General features: G+C 33.0%; 2 protein-coding genes across 4 annotated transcripts; both read left to right on the plus strand.

Annotated features, from left to right (window-relative positions):
• Window positions 1–1,909: 1,909 nt before the first annotated feature.
• On the plus strand, window positions 1,910–14,755 carry LOC115952678 (UDP-N-acetylglucosamine transferase subunit alg13-like). Of its 3 annotated transcripts, XM_031069877.1 has the most exons (5): window positions 1,910–2,044; window positions 4,601–4,771; window positions 5,505–5,727; window positions 6,521–6,620; window positions 14,635–14,755. In XM_031069877.1, the coding sequence occupies exons 3-5, from the start codon at window positions 5,584–5,586 to the stop codon at window positions 14,688–14,690; spliced, it is 300 nt and encodes a 99-aa protein (XP_030925737.1). In that variant the 5' UTR covers window positions 1,910–2,044; window positions 4,601–4,771; window positions 5,505–5,583; the 3' UTR covers window positions 14,691–14,755. The 3 variants fall into 3 exon arrangements, 2 of the variants coding, with proteins under 2 accessions (XP_030925737.1, XP_030925736.1); XM_031069876.1 differs by lacking the exon at window positions 1,910–2,044 and having other exon boundaries at window positions 3,440–4,771; XR_004083511.1 differs by lacking the exons at window positions 6,521–6,620; window positions 14,635–14,755 and having other exon boundaries at window positions 1,910–3,007; window positions 5,505–5,644.
• A 2,301-nt stretch (window positions 14,756–17,056) lies between these two features.
• LOC115953746 (F-box protein CPR1-like) lies at window positions 17,057–18,671 on the plus strand. The gene is made up of 2 exons (XM_031071515.1): window positions 17,057–17,279; window positions 17,622–18,671. The coding sequence occupies exons 1-2, from the start codon at window positions 17,167–17,169 to the stop codon at window positions 18,403–18,405; spliced, it is 897 nt and encodes a 298-aa protein (XP_030927375.1). The 5' UTR covers window positions 17,057–17,166; the 3' UTR covers window positions 18,406–18,671.
• The last annotated feature ends 303 nt before the right edge of the window (window positions 18,672–18,974 follow it).

Raw genomic sequence — 18,974 nt, forward strand, 5'->3', positions numbered from 1 at the left:
AATAAATCTTTTGGGGAAAAAAAATCCCCTAAAGAAAATAATTTTAATAAATTCCATCCTTTCTCTCATGACCCATATCCCATATGGTGCAATTTCATCACAAGTGGCTGATGGAAGATTGAAATATGGAGGAGTGGGTCAAGTCCATCAAGTAATTTGGGCCATACCTTGAACTTGTAACAATACACAAAACTCCTTCAGTCCCATCATTAAAAAAAAGAAAAAAAAAAGAGCCCAAAACAAGATTTGTTTGGTCTAAAAAAACGACTGAAATGTAATTAGTTTTATTTATTTATTTATTTTTTGGGTTAAAAGGGATAAAATAATGTATTAGATAATAGAGTTAACCCGAATCATATGGATGGTGCGTTGTAATTAGGTCTTTATCTCATATCTACTCCATTATGCACATATTTTTAGTAATTATATTTTCTTTCCTTACAATAAGTGAGAGACAATGAATTTGATTTTAGGTTTTTCTATGGTAGAGATCAGGTAATGTCATTAAATTACAAATTTCTTTACGGTAATTATAAAATTAATAATCTAATCATTGTGGATAATTTCTTAATAACAAAAATACTCTAAAATATTGATAAACATGTTTTTGGTGACAATAAAATCTTCTCTTTTTTTTTTTTTTTCTTCTAAAATTAATTCTATGTTTATACATTTTTTTTACCAGTTATAAGTGGAGTGGGGGGATTTGAAACCAAGTTTTCTATATAAGAGAAGAGAATATTGATAATAAATCACATGACTCTTAGCTATGTAAGTACTTTCATATTATTGTTTTCTACCTAGAAGAAGGTGAAGTTTTTCATTTTATAAGAGACTTTTTTTTTTTTTTTTTTTGGCTAAACCATTTATAAGAGACTTGAAACGTTAATAATAACTAAAATTTATAGTAATTTTGTTAAACATATCACCCAATTCAAACCTATTAGCTATATAAAATTATTTCAAAAATGTTGGCAAACAGTTCAAAGAAAATTATTTCATACATTATCTTCAAAACACAAAGTACCTTTGTTCCACTTAGATTGATTTCTAACAACATTTTGATAGCCTTTGAAACACTTCATCGCATGAAAAGCAAATGTAGAGGAAAAATAGGAAGCATGACACTAAAACTTGACATGAGTAAGGCTTATAATGAAATCGTATAAGAATATTTGAAAAAGGTGATTGACGCTCTCGATTTTCTTGATAGTTGGGTTAACTTAAGTATGGAGTGTATTACTTCTATGAGTTACTCTCTTTTAATAAATGATGATTATTGAAGCTATTTTCCATCCATCGGTGATATTAGAAAAGGGGATCTCCTCTCCCCTTACGTCTTTTTATTCTCTGCTAAGACCTCATAGCCTTAATGAGTCAAACTTCTCAGTTGAGGGCCTCAAACCTTCATTGAGACAAGCTAAAATCTAAAGATTTGATTAGAGGGGTGATTATTAGCAAAAAACGATTAGAGAGGGTGATAGTGTATAGAGGAGTCCCATTAGTTTCTCATATCCTATTTGCTAATGATAGTCTTTTTTTTTTTTTTTTGGTCAAGTAACCACTCAAGAGGAATACAATTTACTTGTTCTCCTAAAGCTTTATGAGTATGCCACAGGCTAAAAACTTAATGAGAACAAAACACAGGGCCACATTTAAAACCTAAAATCAACATGATAAAGAATTTATTCACAAACTCCATCCTCTCTCATGGTTGATTATCCGTCTAAAGATTGAAATATGGGAGGAGTGAGCCGACTCCACCAAGTAATTGGGCCATTCCTTGGACTTGTAGCAATAAAAAAAAGCCCAAAACAAGATTGGTTTGATTCAAAAACCTGACTGAATGTATCTGTATTTAGGTCTTATTGTGATCTTATCTCACAAACAACAAACCTTAAACCTTAAACCTTAAACGTCGGTCGAATCAATCAGCCATGTCTCAGAAGAGAAAACCAAAACTCTCCTCGTCCGAGCGTTTACCGGACGACGTCGTATTCGACATTCTGGTTCGGTTACCAGTGAAACCCATAATCCGATTCAGGTGCGTTTCAAAACCTTGGTACTCAATCATCACAAACCCTCTTTTCATTACCGCACAACTCAACCGATCAAAATCATTGTTACCCAATAATGTTAATGATGATCATAATGGTTATCTGCTATGTACATCACTAGCTGTATATCCTCACCATGAATTGAGTGTGTTTGTTCGCAATAGCTATCGCACATTTACCCAGATATCAGGCTTTGAAATCCCTTTTAGTTTTGACTCATTCGTCGGCTTCTGTAATGGCATATACTGCTTCTTTGAAATCCATTATAGAATATATTTGTGGAACCCAGTTATCAAAAAGTTTAAGATTCTCACTCCTACTCTCGTTTGTTGTGACAAATTTTTTTGTCGCGGTGTTGCTCATGGACTTGTATATCATTCTCAAACCAATGACTTCAAGATTCTCAGAATTTTGTTTGAGAAAGAGCTGCCGCTGGCGGAGGTGTACACTTTGAGTACTGATTCATGGAGAAGTGTTGAGATATCTGTCGAGTCATTGAGAGGGTCTCCTATTGTTGATATACGTGGGAAGCCCTTTGTATTTGTTAATGGAGCTCTGCACTCTCTAATATATACTAAGGACCACAAATTTATTTTGTGCTTTGATCTCAATGAGGAGAGATTTCGAGAGATAATGCTGCCGCAAAATTACTTTGATGAGTTTTCTAATAAATTTGAATTGCCTGAACGACTAGCAGTGTTCAAGGGATTTCTGGCTTTGGTTGTTTTCGGCGGATATGATATATGCCAAATATGGGTGATGATGGAATATGGTGTGGTTGAGTCTTGGACTAAAATAACTGTACCATTTGATTCTGTCCTGAGGTTCTTGGGCTGCATTGACTGTCATGAAGTTATGATTAAAAAACCTAAAACAAGCTACGTTCCCTCATTTGACATTGATAGTCTAGACAACAATCTTGGAATTGAGAGCTTGGTTTTACTTGATGGGTAAATGTGTGATTTAAATACGAAGATTAGTCTTTGTAAAAGAGTAGTTTGTAAGAACTTTAAAAAAAAAAAAAAAAGGTAGTTTGTAAAAGTTTCTAGATAAGCACAATCTTTGTGAAGTTCATATTGACAAGTATTTTTAGTATCATAATTCATATGTGCAATTTGAGTATTAAATGTTGCTCTTATTATGTTGTGCTGCAGTATACATGTCTAGCCTTCAAGATTGGATATATTGGTTTTACCTGTAAATTGTTGGTACTTGGCTTGATTTTGATTTTTGTAACACACCTTGTTAGATATCACGCTTTTATTTGTAGGCAACTAAAGAACATTTTCTATAAACTATGAATTTTCTCTGTTTGCTCAATTGATTATCAACCCCCCCCCCCCCTCCCCCCCTCTTAATTGCTTTCTTACAAAATTATTTATCTATTTACACCTTCCATTCTCTTTTTAAGCTGGTAAACATCTGAAGATTTATATAAATAGGAGAATAAACTCTTAGGATTAGGTCTCATGTTTAATTATCAGTTGCATAAGCCTCATTAAAGACTTGTCTTGGACATTAGGCCAAATCATCAATCTTTTGGTTGGTCCTTTTCTTTTTTATTCTTGGGTTTTCTTCTTTCTATTGTTTCCTGTCTGATGCTGGCAGTGAGAAGTCAGTTTTATTTATTTTTAAATGTCAAGGGAAATATGTAATGATATGGACTGTATTAATAGTCATTTAGGTCTTATTTTGGATTTTATTTAAGTTTGGTTATTTATTTGGGTTTAGTAGTAAAAGCTCAAGGATTCCAAGGTTTTAAGAAATCCAAGTTCTACCAGGAATAGGTATTAGTCTTCTATTTTAAGATTTGTAATCCTTTCTATTGAGAAGGATAATAATAAATTTTCAGATTTTTAGAGAAGCAATGAAACTTGTCAAAGGCTTGTGTGATGCAACCTTCTTTGAGGTGTGATGCCAAGGAAACTGTAGGTGTGATGCCTAGAAGTTTATCTTTTCTTTCACGTTCTTACATTCCGACAACTTAAACCCTTTCAAATTTGTCACTATTAAACCACAAAATCCAAAGCTTCAAAACCCTAAGCCTACTGTCCTTATGATTTTGATTACCTTGGTGAAAACTAACCATCTCATCATAAAGCCTTTGTTTAAGTCTATCTTGAAAATTTGAAGAACCTTTTCTTTAAGACGCATCTGTAACTCTTCCCAATGCATAATCAAAGGCATGTATCACTATGAGAAAACATAGTGCAAAATCTTGCTCTGATACCAAAATTAACGTAGGACATTTAAAACAAACAAAACTGGCTTCTCACTGCCTGCATCACTTTCTCTTTCTATTGTCCTACTGCTAAATGCTTTTTTTTCAACATCTATATATGCCTAAATGTTGATTGCTATGCTGTGGATTGGATATCAACCTAGCATATATGTCCTAGAAACTCTAGGTGTATTGACAGAGGACATTTAAAAATAAATAAAACAAACTAAAATTAGCTTCTCACTGCCTGCATAACTTTCTCTTTCTTTGTGCTTTTGTTTCAAAATCTATGTATGCTTAAATGTTGATTGCTAAGCTGCAGATTGTACATCAACCTAGCACGTGTCCTAGATGCTGCAGGTGTTTGGTTCCAATTATCCCTACCATAGAGACAAGACTGAAACTACCTCGCCCATTAAACTACCTCGCCCTTGAGCTAATTCAGCTGCAACAAGGCAGCTAAATTCAGCCTAAGCTGGGTTGGGACCATTGGGTAAGGGTTAAAAATTTTACACTTTGAGAGTTTATAAAACACCATTAAATATTTATTGCTTTCCACCATATATTCCTACCCACTAGAATTTTTCTCTCTCCTTATTTATTGCTGAATAAGGTACAAATTAACCTTTTGAATCGTATTTTGAGTATTCCTGTAAATTTACTGATGTATATCTTGTATTTGTGATGCTCTTTAATTTCATGGTCTAGTTTAATTACTAATTAGTAAAAATTATTTTTATTTTGGGAATTTATATTGGTCACACTCATTTACAATGGTAGATCTTACTTCAAAGTATGGTGCATATTTTTCAATTTTAAAGTTTAGAAAATTATCTTGGGTGATTTCCTGTTTCTCTTTCTTAATGTATATCAGTCTTACCAAGAGCCTTGTAATTCAATCGGCACTTCTTGTTGTTTCAAAGGGAGACATTTAGGGTTCAAATCCCCCCAACTAGCTATCAAATTGTTATTATTATTATTTTTTAAATAACTGGTCAGTCTTCTACAATGACTATTGGGTTCTTTATGATTATTGTTAGATATATATATATATATATATATATATATATAAAATACAAAATAAAGTATATGTAGTGGCAGATTTAAAATTGTGTGTGTGAAACTTTGAAATGAGAAGGGGATGGTTTGATATTTTTTGATTAGGAGTTGCACTTTTCCCAAAAATTATTTTTATGTTTTTGTGGTTGTGTTTGTTTTTGTTTTAGGCATTTTATGGTTTGCATTGTGGCAAGAAACAAGCCATCATAGATAGGAGATACTGTGGATGGTGAAAAGCCGTGGAAAATGGTTTTTGTAACCATGGGAACTACTTGTTTTGATGCTCTTGTTAAAGCAGTGGATACTTGGGAAGTTAAGCAAGAGTTGTCGAATAGAGGCTATACTGATCTTGTCATTCAGATGGGTTGTGAATCATACACGCCCACTAAGGTATTATTTTAATCTTTAACATTGGCTGTACTATCTTGTTATATCAGGTGTTATGGTTTCTAATAAAATTATAGTAATTCAATTTATTGTTAGAACATTGCTTCTTAATTTGAATTGAATGTTTTGTGCCACTTTGAGATAAATTCTAGGGGTTTGGGAAAGTTATAATGATGAATTTTCAGGTTGAAGTTTCTACGTATTTAAACCTAATAATTTCTGAAGCAAAGATGAAGAGCATGTCAGTCTTGAAGATTTTATCAGATTCTTTCATCTGTTATGCTCTGTCAAAAATTTTATAGAAAATTTGAAGAATTCTGTATAAATATCAGGATGGACAATCTTGACAATTTGTATCTACAACCTCATATTCTCTCTCTTCTTGGATTTGATCTGTTGAGATGCAAAAAAGGTGAGTAACACCAACAAATCACCAAAGGTGGAGAAAGGGCTACAAGTAATTATAAAAAGGAGTACTTGTGTGCTGAAAGGTGATTTGGCATTTAAGTATTAAATTTTGAATTCAACTTGAAATAAAAAAAATAAAAAAATAAAAAAAGAAGAAGAAACATATTAACTATAATTTGAAGTCGAGTTCTCCTCTGCTTGTAAGAACAAGGTGGAGGGTACAGTCATGGGTTCAAGAGCCTCCAACTGCACGTGTAGTTAGTGATAAAAGAAAGAAAAAAAAGAACTATGCTTAGAGCCAAGTTCTGTCAAAATATTTACCAAAAGGTCCATAAAAAATTCCACACACATTTGATATTAATGTTCTAAACCTTTTCTTTTTGTGCAGTCTGGAGGAGAAGATGGGTCCCTAGCTGTAGACTTCTTCACTTTCTCATCAAGTATTGCGGATTATCTGAGATCTGCATCTCTGCTGATCAGTCACACAGGTAAGCACTTGATAACTATGTTCTAATTTCTTATCCTTTGTTGGAAATGGCCAGATTTTACTGATATGACACTTCTTGCCTATGCTTAATTTATTATCTGATGAATTGGGCTTCATTTGGAAGATTACTGGTTCAAATTTTTCATTAGACTGATACTAGTCATTTGGACGTTTGATCCTTCACGATAATATCATCAGGATGGTGTGTGGATATGTTATAACTTTGTTACCTTGATAGTTTAGATTAATTTCAGTCCCCAATTTGGTTGCTTATATCAAAATTTTAGCCTTAAGGCTAACATATTAGGCTCGAAGATTAATCATACAAGTTATTGGGAGTAGAACATAAGTCCTTGCGGACTTTCCTAAGGATGAAAAAGATAAAATATTAACAAAAACCAAGCCCTTGTGAAAACTTAAACAGGTGCATTCTCTTAAAAAAAGTTGTGTTAGATTGATACCAACTCATCATTTCTTTCAACTTCTATGTATATGACTTCCCTTCAATTCTCATTCCTATAGTTGTCATTGGGAAATCTCCTGGAATGTTGGAATGTTATTATTGGACTGGATTTGCTTAGTTTTCCGCGGAAATGTTTACTTGATCATTGAATATAGCTGCCACACATCAGATGAACTTCTGAAATAGTAATAATCAAATTTGAGTCGGGCATTATTGTAGGATTTGTCCCATCTTCTAGAAGGAACAAAATAATTTGTACTTATGTACATCAGTACATGAAAGGAAAAGTTATCTGCAGGCCAACCTTATCTACCCTTCTATTAATGAGGATGGTATTAGTCACCAAAATTCCATGAAGCAAATAAATTGTGGAGCCAATACAACTAACGACAACGCAAATTGTACCGAAGTCCATGCCACTTGTATTAATTTCGAAGCAGCAAAGATAATTTTTGCTGTCCAAGAACTTTAAGCTGCCTGCAGTTTGGCATGTTGGGGTTGGATACAGTGCAGAGGTGGGCTTAGAAGCTGCCTCAGAATATCAGTGTCAACCCTCACCAACCCCCCACCCCCAACTTTTTCTGTCTTTTCTGTCTTCTCTCTCTCTCTCTCTCACTAACACAAAGATGCACAATTAAAGTTCTTTAAGCTGTATGTCTAAGTTTTGGATTGTTAGGATTCATATTCGCTGTACCAATTTGTAATTATCTGACTGATTTTTACCATGGTGCTGGGTGAGGAAAGCATAATTGAGACTTTGTGATTAGTTAAGCCTTTAATTGTGGTGGTGATTGAGGATTTGATGGACAATCATGAAGTAAGTTGGCAGAAGAAGTAGAGGAGAGGAAGCATTTGTCCTGTGCCTGCTCTCAAACACTCTTTAGAGGCTATGTAAAAATGTGTGGTCAAGTGGGTGGTGCAACTTTATTATCACACACAAGTAGCTGATCCGTTTGAAGATTGCAATATGGAGGAGTGGGTGGAGTCCACCCAAGTAATTGGGCCATAGCTTAAGATGTAGACAATGACAGAATAGACTGGGTTATTTCCAATAATCTGGGCCCTCTGCCGGATGATGGGTTAAAAGGCTTCACTTCAAGTAGGTTAGAGAACGCGATAGCTTTGTGACTCATAGTGGGTGAGTAGGGACCCGCCTGACCCAGACCAAAGGGCTTTGTGCGGGTTAGGTGGATGTTTGGGAGTTCGAACTTGTGCTCAGGCCTTTTTGGATTGGTCGCGGGTTTAACCCGACCTGTCTGATCCTGAAATTTCCTTTATTTATTTATTTAATTATTTTTCTTCTTTTGAGTTTTTAAACTTTGGGCGGGTTTGATGTTACATTCCCTAATATAGCATTCTCAAACCCAAAAAATATCGTCTTTTTAAAATTATATATTTTTATTTCTAATTATAAATAGAGTAATACTACATGTACAAACTAGTTTACAATATTTTACAAATTATTGATGTGGTAAATTCTTACTAGTTCTAATTTAGACTACCACTAACATCACATTTTTGTTTACCAATAATTATTTGGAAAATTCCTAAGCCACATCAATAATTTGTAAAAATATTGTAAAATAATTTGTGTATATAGTATTACTCTATAAAAAATAAAAATAAAAATAAAAATCTTGTTGTAGATTTCCCTCGTATTTCCTTTTCCAATTTAAAACCTTAACTAAATATCAGGTTACTTGCTACACTAGGTTAAGAGAGTAATTCTACCGTACCCTCCAAAAAAAGGGGAGGTACTGTACTCACTAGTAGGTAACTTGCTATGCTAGTTACTTTTTTCTCACATTTGACGGTTCTATCTCCAGAATGTGCAGTTTCAACATCACATGTGACAGTTCTTGTGCCACATTTGGTGGTTCCCTTATTTTTTTCTCACATTTGACGGTTTCATCCTCACATTGTGCAGTTCTAACATTACATGTGACAATTCTTTTCTCATATTTGGTAGTTCCCTTAATTTTTTTCTCATATTTGATGTTTTCATCCTTACATTGTGCAGTTCCAACATCACATTTGATAGTTCTTTTGTTACATTCGGTGGTTCCCTTATTTTTTTCTTTTCACATTTGACGGTTTCATTATCACATTGTATAATTCTAATATCACATTTGACAGTTCTTTTGTCACATATAGTGGTTCTTTTATTTTTTTTCCTCAAATTTGATAGTTCCATTGTCACATTAAGTAGTACCAACATCGCCTCTGACTCTACTTTTGCACTGTGACAGTTCTTTTGTCACATTGAGTGGTTTCTTTACTTTTTTCTCACATTTAACGGTTTCATCTTCACATTATGTAGTTTTAACATCACATGTTTATCATTTTCTAATTAACATTAATGTGCAAGATTAATATCGATATATTAATTAGTTAATTAATTAAGTAATTATTTATTTGTTTAGTTATACATATTTATATATTTTATAAGTTAAGCTTTGTAACAATTTAGTGCATTAGCATGGTGGTAATTCGGTTATGTTTTTGCCTAGCACTTTGGTTCGAATCTTAGCTCTTCACGCCTCCAATTTTAATTTTTTGAATTTTTAATTTTCCTCAAGGTCCATAAGCAGCAAAGCCCACAAGAAATACGCCCAAGAAAAAACCCTAGTTCATCCCAAATCTTCTTTCCTTCAATGTTGATGATAACGGCCATTGTTTTTCCTCTCTTTCTTTGCCCTTTTATTCGAAGTCTCCACCGTTTCTCATCACTAAAATCTCAGTATGTTTCATCCTTATTCTTTAGTTTTCCATCTGAGTTTTTTTAACTATTGCCATTTGGCTTTTGTATTGCTAAATTGTTATTAATTTTGTTTTGTTTTTGTTTTCCTTTCTGTTTCGTAGGATTGCTAGGAACAAAACCCAGAAGCTTATATTTTTTCTATTATTCTTTTTGGTTCCTAGCAGGTGAGAGAATAGTTAATTTGTATAGACTTGAACTATTAAGCTTTTAATTTTATTTATAATACTAATTTCAATTTAGTTTTCTTTTCTTTTTCTTTTTTTCCAGCTGGATTTTTTTTTGTATTGCCATTTGGTTTTTTCATGAATCATCGTTTTTAATTTTGTTTTGTTGTTGGTTTCCTTTTGTATAGTAGTATAAAATAGTGTTGATTTATACTTTCTATACTTTCTATGGTTATGTATTAATTTTTTTAGGAATAATATATTGGTCCTCTTTATTTTATTTTATCGAAAAGTGAACATCTTTGTTTAGGAATAATATGTCCACATGGATCACAATATAGAGAATGAAGGGAAGGTTGTTTTCATTGATGTGGAAAAACATTAGAGCACTGTCTTCGAAAAAGGAATAGATCAATTGACTGATGTCCAAATCACTGGTTTGAAATTTAGTTCCCTAGATGATGGTGGAGAATTATATAACACATATGCAAAGTTGGTTAGCTTTAGTATTCGCAAAGATGAGATAAAGCGTAATAAAGATAACATTGTGACCTCTAGAAGATGGGTTTGTGCAAAGGAAGGATTGTGAATTAGGAAAAATGAGGCCAATTTAAATTGCATGCATGAGAGACCAATAACAAGAAGTGGTTGCAAGGCCGCTTTTCGTATTAGGTTTGAACGAAAGTTAGGTGAATGGGTGATAGGAGAGTTTAAATTTAAAAGGAGCATAATCACGACTTAGTTATGCAATTTGAGACTCAATTTCTCTGTTCGCATAGGACTATTAAGGATTCTGATAAGGCTCAGATTATAGCATTGCATAATGTTGGGGTTAAATCAAATCAAATCATGTAACATTTGATCCAACAAGTTAGAGGATACGAGAATATGGGGTTCACTCCAAAAGACCTCTACAACCATATAGTGGCAAATCGCAACAACAGTATGTGGGATGGTGATGCTGAATGTGCTTTGGCATATTTACAAGCAAAAGCAGATATGGACTCCTCTTTTTTTTTTTCAATACACTGTTGATGAAGAAAGCCGTTTAGCTAATCTGTTTTGGACAGATTCTCAAAGTCACTTAGATTATGCATGTTTTGGAGATGTAGTCGCATTTGATACAACATATAAGACGAATGTATACCAAAAATCCCCTTATTATATTGGTAGGAGTCAACCACCACCGATAGACTATAGTATTTGGTTTTAGACTATTGGTTGATGAGACCATCAAAACATATACTTGGGTGTTGCAAAATATGCTTGTAGCAATGAACAATAAGACTCCTATTTCAGTTGTGATAGATGGAGACAAAGTAATGAGTAAAGCTATTAAAATGGTTTTTCCAGAGTCTCGACATCGTTTATGTGTGTGGCATCTTGAAAGGAATGTTACACACATAAACGATGTCGAGACTCTAGAAAAACCATTTTAATAGCTTTACTCATTGCTTTGTCCCCATCTATCATGACTGAAATAGGAGTCTTATTGTTCATTGCTATAAGCATATTTTGCAACACCCAAGTATATGTTTCGACGGTCTCATTAACCAATAGTCCAAAACCAAATACTATAGTATGCCGATGGTGGTTGACTCCTACTAATATAACAAGGGGTTTTTGTATACATTCATCTTATATGTTGTATCAAATGCGACTATATCTCCAAAACATGCATAATCTAAGCGACTTTGAGAATTTTTCCAAAATAGATTAGCCAAACGACTTTCTTCATCAACAATGTATTGAAAAAAAAAAAAAAAAAATGAGGAGTCCATATCTGCTTTTGCTTGTAAATATGCCAAAGCACATTCAGCATCACCATCCCACATACTATTGTTGCGATTTGCCGCTATATGGTTGTAGAGGTCATTTGGAGTGAACCCTATATTCTCGCATCCTCCAACTTGTTGGATCAAATGGTCCGTGATTTGATTTGATTTGACCCCAACATTATGCAGTGCTATAATCTGAGCCTTATCGGAATCCTTAATAGTCTTGTGAGAATGGAGAATTGAGTCTCGAATTGTGTAACTAAGTCATGATTATGCTCCCTTTTAAACTCTCCTACCACCCATTCAAACCTAATACGAAAAGTGGCCTTGCAACCACTTGTTGTTATTGGTCTCTCACGCATGCAATTTAAATTGGCCTCATTTTTCCTAATTCGCAATCCTTTCTTTGCACAAACCCATCTTCTAGAGGTCACAATGTTATCTTTATTACGCTTTATCTCATCTTTGCGAATACTAAAGCTAACCAACTTTGCGTATGTGTTATAAAATTCTCCACCATCATCTAGGGAACTGATTCTCAAACCAGTTATTTGGGCATCAGTCAATTGATGATCTATTCCTTTTTCGAGGACAGTGCTCCAATGCTTTTCCACATTAATGAAAACAGCCTTCCCTTGTTTCTCTGTATTGTGATCCATGTGGACTAATATATTATTCCTAAACAAAGAAGATGTACACTTTTCAATAAATAAATAAATAAAGGGGACCAATATATTATTCCTATATCATGATCCACTGTAAACATCTCTATATCAATCCATGTGGACCAATATATTATTCCTAAAAAATTAATACATAACCATAGAAAGTATAAATCAACACTATTTTATACTACCATACAAAAGGAAACCAAAAACAAAACAAAATAAAAAATGATGGTTCATGAAAAAACCAAACGGCAATATCAAAAAAAAAAAAATCCAACAGGAAAAAATAAAGAAAAGGAAACCAAATTGAAATTAGTAGTATAAATAAAATTAAAAGCTTAATAGTTCAAGTATATAAAAATTATATATTCTCTCACCCGCTAGGAACCAAAAGGAATAATAGAAAAAATAGAAGCTTCTGGGTTTTGTTCCTAGCAACCTTGCGAAACCGAAAGGAAAACAAAAACAAAACAAAATTAACAACAATTCAGCAATACAAAAGCCAAACAGCAATAGTTAAAAAACCCAGATGAAAAACTATAGAATAAGGATGAGACATACTGGGATTTTAGTGACGAGAAACGGTGGAGACTTCGAACAAAAGGGCAGAGGAAAAACAGCGGCCATTATCATCGACATTGAAGGAAAGAAGATTTGGGATAAACTAGGGTTTTTTCTTGGGCTTATTTCTTGTGGGCTTTTCTGCTTATAGACCTTGAGGAAATTTAAAAATTCAAAAAATTAAAATTGGAGGTGTGAAGAGCTAGGATTTGAATCAGAGTGCTAGGCAAAAACATAACCGAATTACCACCATGTTGATGCACTAAGTTGTTACAAAGCTTAACTTATAAATATGTATAACTAAATAATTAATTAATTAACTTATTAATATATTGATATTAATCTCACACATTAATGTTAATTAGAAAATGATAAACATCTATAAAGTGACCTCAACTATGTCATTTTAGAAGGAGATATGCCTTGACCATTACAAGAATCCAAGTGTTACCAAGCCATCCATTTTGAGTTTTTAAAGCTATCACACCATCATATGTCAGAATCCTTAGAGTTTATAAAACAACTTCATCAAGAGATAAAGAGTATCATAATTGCTTCTAAAACGAATATATATATATATATAGAAAGAGAGAGAGATTGAAGCAACTAAAAGAAAACAATGCCATAAATTATATGGCTTAGTTTCAAATCCTAGTAAAGAGGTCTTACTTACATTGAGGAGTTAGTGAGGGCTACTATCAACCACCCATATGAATGAACAAAGTATAGAGATGAAAATTGACCTTTTAACAGCCAATTATGTTTAAATTACACGTTCCAATATTTTATAGGAACAAATACCAAATGACTTTAGAATGAAGAGTTTATATAAATTTTGCGAAACCCTGAGAGAGAGAGAGAGAGAGAGAGAGAGAGAGAGAGATCAATGCTTTGTGGCACTGATAAGTCTTCAACAATGAGAATATTTCATTGCTATTAGGGCTCTCTCAGGCTTAGCTAGTGGAGGCTCTGTTGACTCAAATGAGGCTCACACTTATCATTATGGTCGAAATGCTAAACTCTCAAGGATAAAATTATTTTGATAAATTTTTTTACAAGGACTAGGTTGTTCGTTTTTTGTAAAATTGGTCAATTGTGCTTAATTATTTTTATCTTTATATAGGTAATTTTTGTTATTATGGAAAATTTTTGGGATGTTTATTTTGTTTTAGATAGGTCTAAATGTAATAATAATTTTATGAAACAAAATTGCATAGACACTTTAGTTGGGGTGATAATACTCGTGTCAGACACAGTCGTTTGGGACACTTCTACACACGTGGATCTAATGAAAATTCCTAAAAAACATAAAACCTGATATAGTAGCCTTGATTGATGACTATTTCATACTGGATCTGTAGTTTCAATTCAAGTGTTTATTGAAAATTTTAAAATTATCAACAATCTTTGGATTGGATTTTTTGCATAACTTGCTAATTGTATAGTCTCCCTATTTCCAACCTTAGACACCAAAATAAAAACACAACTATGATTAAGTTGCAAATGTTACATAAGAACAATTAGAGAGCACGTAAGGTTATACATCTTCGGTTTTATAGTATATATAAATAATAAAAATATAAACATCAAGAAAGTAACCTTAACTATGTTATTTTACAGGGAGGTATGACCCTGAATGTGATGGGAGCTACCAAGGGAAATACGTAGGAAGTTAAATTGGTATATTCAAATATTTGTGCAAGAAATCAAGATAATTCCATCTTATTTTATTTTATTTTATTTTATTGTGGAAAAATGTAATTATTGTGGTTGGGCTAATTGCTTGGGATACCTTTTTTTTTTTTTGGTTTTAGATTTTAGATCTAAATTTTTTAATAACTTTTTTTAAAAATTACTATTGTGATGAGCGATTATTAGTAAGTAGAAAAGTAACTTCAATGGTGGGCCCAAATGTAAAATTATGATCAAATGTGATATTGGTACTGCCCACTATGACAATTGAACTGTCAATTGTAAGAAAAAAATAAGGTACCACCGAATGTGACAAATACGGCCAAAAGTGATGTTGGTTTTGTCCAATGTAATAATAGAACTGTCAAATTTGAGAATAAAAAATAGGGTGTCATTGAATGTGACAAAAGTAAAGTCAGATGTAATGTTGGTACTGCATAATGTAACAATAGAACCATCAAATTTGAGAGAAGAAAAAAAAGGAACCACTATATGTGACAGAAGAATTGTTAAATGTGATATTGGAACTGCACAATGTGATAATGAAACCATTAAATTTAAGAAACAAATAAAAAAAAACCATTAAATATGACAAAAGAACTATCAAATGTGATGTTGAAACTGCACAATGTGATAATGGAACTGTCAAATGTGAAAAAAAAATTAAGAAAACCACCAAATGTGAGAAAAGAACTATCATATGTGATGTTGGAACTGCACATTACGAGAATGGAATCGTAAAATGTGAGAAAAAAAAAATAAGGGAACCACTGAATGTGACAAAAGAAATGTTAGATGTAATGTTGAAATTACATAATGTGAAAATAAAATTGTCAAATGTGAAAAAAAATAATAAGGGAATCACCGAATGTGATAAAATAATTATTACATGTGATGTTGAAACTACACAATGTAAGGATGAAATTGTTAAATGTGAGAAAAAAGTAAGGGAACTACTGAATATGACAAAAGAAATCACATGTGATATTAGAATTACACAATGTGAGGATGAAATCGTCAAATGTGAGAACAAATTAAGGGCTTCCACCCGATATGACAAAAAAACTGTCACATGTGACAAAAGTAGAGTCAGATGTGATGTTGATACCGTTTAATGTAATAATAGAACCATCAAATTTAAGGAAAAAAAAATAAAGGAACCACTATATGTGACAAAAAAAACTGTCAAATGTGATATTGAAACCGCACAATTTGATAATGAAACCATCAAATGTGAGGAAAAAAAATAAGGGAACTATCAAATGTGACAAAAGAACTGTCATATGTGATGTTGAAACTGTACAATGTGAGAATGAAATCGTCAAATGTAAAAAAAAAAAAAAAAAAAGTATAAATGAACAACCAAATGTGACAAAAAAACTGTCACATGTGATGTTGGAACTGCACAATGTGAGGATGGAACCATAAAATGTGAGATAAAAGCAAGGGAACTACCAAATGTGAGAAAAGAACTGTTACATGTGATGTTAAAACTGCTCAATGTGAAGATGAAACCGTCAAATGTGACAAAAAAGGAGGGTAACCACTAAACGTGACAAAAAAAAATGTTACATGTGATATTGAAATTGTACAATGTAAAGATGAAATCGTCACATGTGAGAAAAAAAGTTATCTATTATAGCAGGTTGCCTACTAATGGGTACCGTACCTCCCCTTTATTGGAGGAGTATATCAAAATTACCCTATTTAAGAACCAAACATCTTTTAAACTTTCCATGTTTTATTTCCCATTCAAATTTGAATTAAACCTTAAAAAAGCAAATCCCTTGGCATTAATGACCCAAATTATTTTAGAAAAGATTCAATCACTTATTAAAAACTTTTTTAATAGAAATGTCAACTTAAATTTGAATTTAAGGCCTTCGTTCTAATTTACCGCACATCCTTAGTGCGATGGTCACTCCATAAGTATAAGTGCTTATGGAGTGTGAGGAAAAGGGCCAAGGTTCAAGTCTTTAAAAGGGAGTTTCACACACATATACTTAAATTATACTAAAGTAGAATTTCTATATTGTATCAAAAGGCCTTCATTCCGATGGAAAGATCTTATTCTTAGTCACCTCATTAAAGCCTTTACATTTTCCAAATTGATTTTTAGGATTCAAATTTAAAATTCAAACATTGATTAACTCGATTAAAATGATTTCAAATGAAGATATATCATAAAATGTACCATTAACAACCCAAAAAAAAAAAAAAAAAAGATAAATGCCTTAAAAAAAATACCATAATTTTCTCCCAATGTTAAATACCAAATCTACCAATAATACTAATCTTTAACTCTCTCCCAATTATTACTCTCTCTTTCTTAATTCTCTCCTAATTACTTATTACTCCCTCTTATCAGTTGTTTTCTCCCATGAGTCATACTTCCACTTTTTTTACCTTGCCTTAAACCCTAGCCATTTCCAGTTTAAAGTTGAAGAAGATCTTCATCTAATGTCTCAGTCTCATCGCATGAGAAAGCCGACATTGTCGTCCGAGCGTGTCCCTGACGAAGTAGTATTCGACATCCTAACTCATCTGCCAGTGAAACCTATCATCCGATTCAGGTGCGTTTCTAAATCTTGGAACTCGACTATCACCACCCCCATTTTCATTACCACACACCTTAACCATAACCGGGCAAAATCATCATTACCCAATAATGGTTATCTTCTATATACTTCACAAGCCATGTATCCTTCGTCTCACCAACAATTGTGCGTAGTTGCTCGCAATAGCGACCACACTTTAACTGAGTTATCAAGGTGTAGATCACCCTTTTGGGGTTCCCACGTGATTGGTTTTTGTAATGGCATATACTGCTTCTTTGAGAATAATAATTATACAATATCTTTATGGAATCCAAGTATTAAAAAGCTTAAGATTCTCACTCCTATTCGCATACCTAGGTATGATGGTATTGTCACTCATGGACTTGTTTATAATTCTCAAAACAATGACTTCAAGATTCTCAGAATTGTGTTTGATGGAGAGGTTTCTGGATATAAAGTGCCGCTACCACTTGAGGCTGGGGTGTACACTTGGAGTACTGATTCATGGAAATATATTGACATATATATGGAGTCATTGAGTGGGTCTGGACTCAATGCTTCTATTGTTGATATACAAGAGAAACCCTTTATATTTGTCAATGGAGCTCTGCACTCTATGATATATACTAGGGGCCACAATTTCATTTTGTGCTTTGATGTCAATGATGAGACATTCCAAGCGATAATGCTGCCCGAAAATTACTTAGATGGGTTATCTCCAGATTTTGATCAATTTGAACAACTTGTGGTGTTCAAGGGATCGTTGGCTTTAGTTGCTTTTGGTAGAGATTTATATGAAGAGCATGATTTATGTTTCATATGGGTGATGACGGAATATGGCGTGTTTGATTCTTGGTCTAAAAAAACTGTAGCAGTAGATTTGGTTGAGAGGTTCTTTGGCTGCACCAGAAGGGGTGAACTTCTAATTGAAACACTTGGCACCGGGCTTGTTTCATTTGACCCTGATAGTCTAGATCAAAACAATCTTGAAATTCAACGTTCTCCTATTTGGTTAGGTTACTCTACTGATTTTATGGAGAGCTTGGTTTTACTTGATGGTGTAAACCTCTCATCTGAGAGCTTGGTATTACTTGATGGGGTAAATGTCTCATCTGATGTCTCATCTGAATACGAAGATTAGTCTTGTTAAATTTTCTAATGAAGTAGCAATCTTTTTTGAAGGTCATATTGACAAGTATTTTGTAGTTTCATGTATGCAATTTGAGTATTAAATGTTACTCCTCTTATTATGTTGTGCAGATCCTCAAAGATGGTCTTTTCATGGTGTTGTATACATGTTTAGCCAACATAATCTTATCTCATTTTTATGCCCCAGTGACAGCATGTATAATTTGGTGACCTTAGTTTCCTAGGCTTTAGTCCAAAGAAACATGGTTCAATATCTGAAATTGTACGCTTTTGTGATATTTGCTCACATATATATTTAATTGCTTAATTGATTTTTATATTTATTTTGATTCCTTGAAAATGTTGAGATTTGCTTTTCTGGTAGTTTTGTAAGAAATTGAAATAGAGAAAATAGAGAAAATACATAGCTCTGGTAATGTGTGCCCAATGTTAGGATTTGCTGATCATGAATAATTGAAATTTAGAATGTCATATGATATAATCTGGCTGGGGTAGTGAAAAATTGTTGATAAGCAGGCTTAGTGACATTGACATTTGACAATATATATCTTTTAAAGTCTT

Source organism: Quercus lobata, chromosome 7, assembly GCF_001633185.2.
Source record: "Quercus lobata isolate SW786 chromosome 7, ValleyOak3.0 Primary Assembly, whole genome shotgun sequence".
Lineage (NCBI taxonomy): Eukaryota > Viridiplantae > Streptophyta > Magnoliopsida > Fagales > Fagaceae > Quercus > Quercus lobata.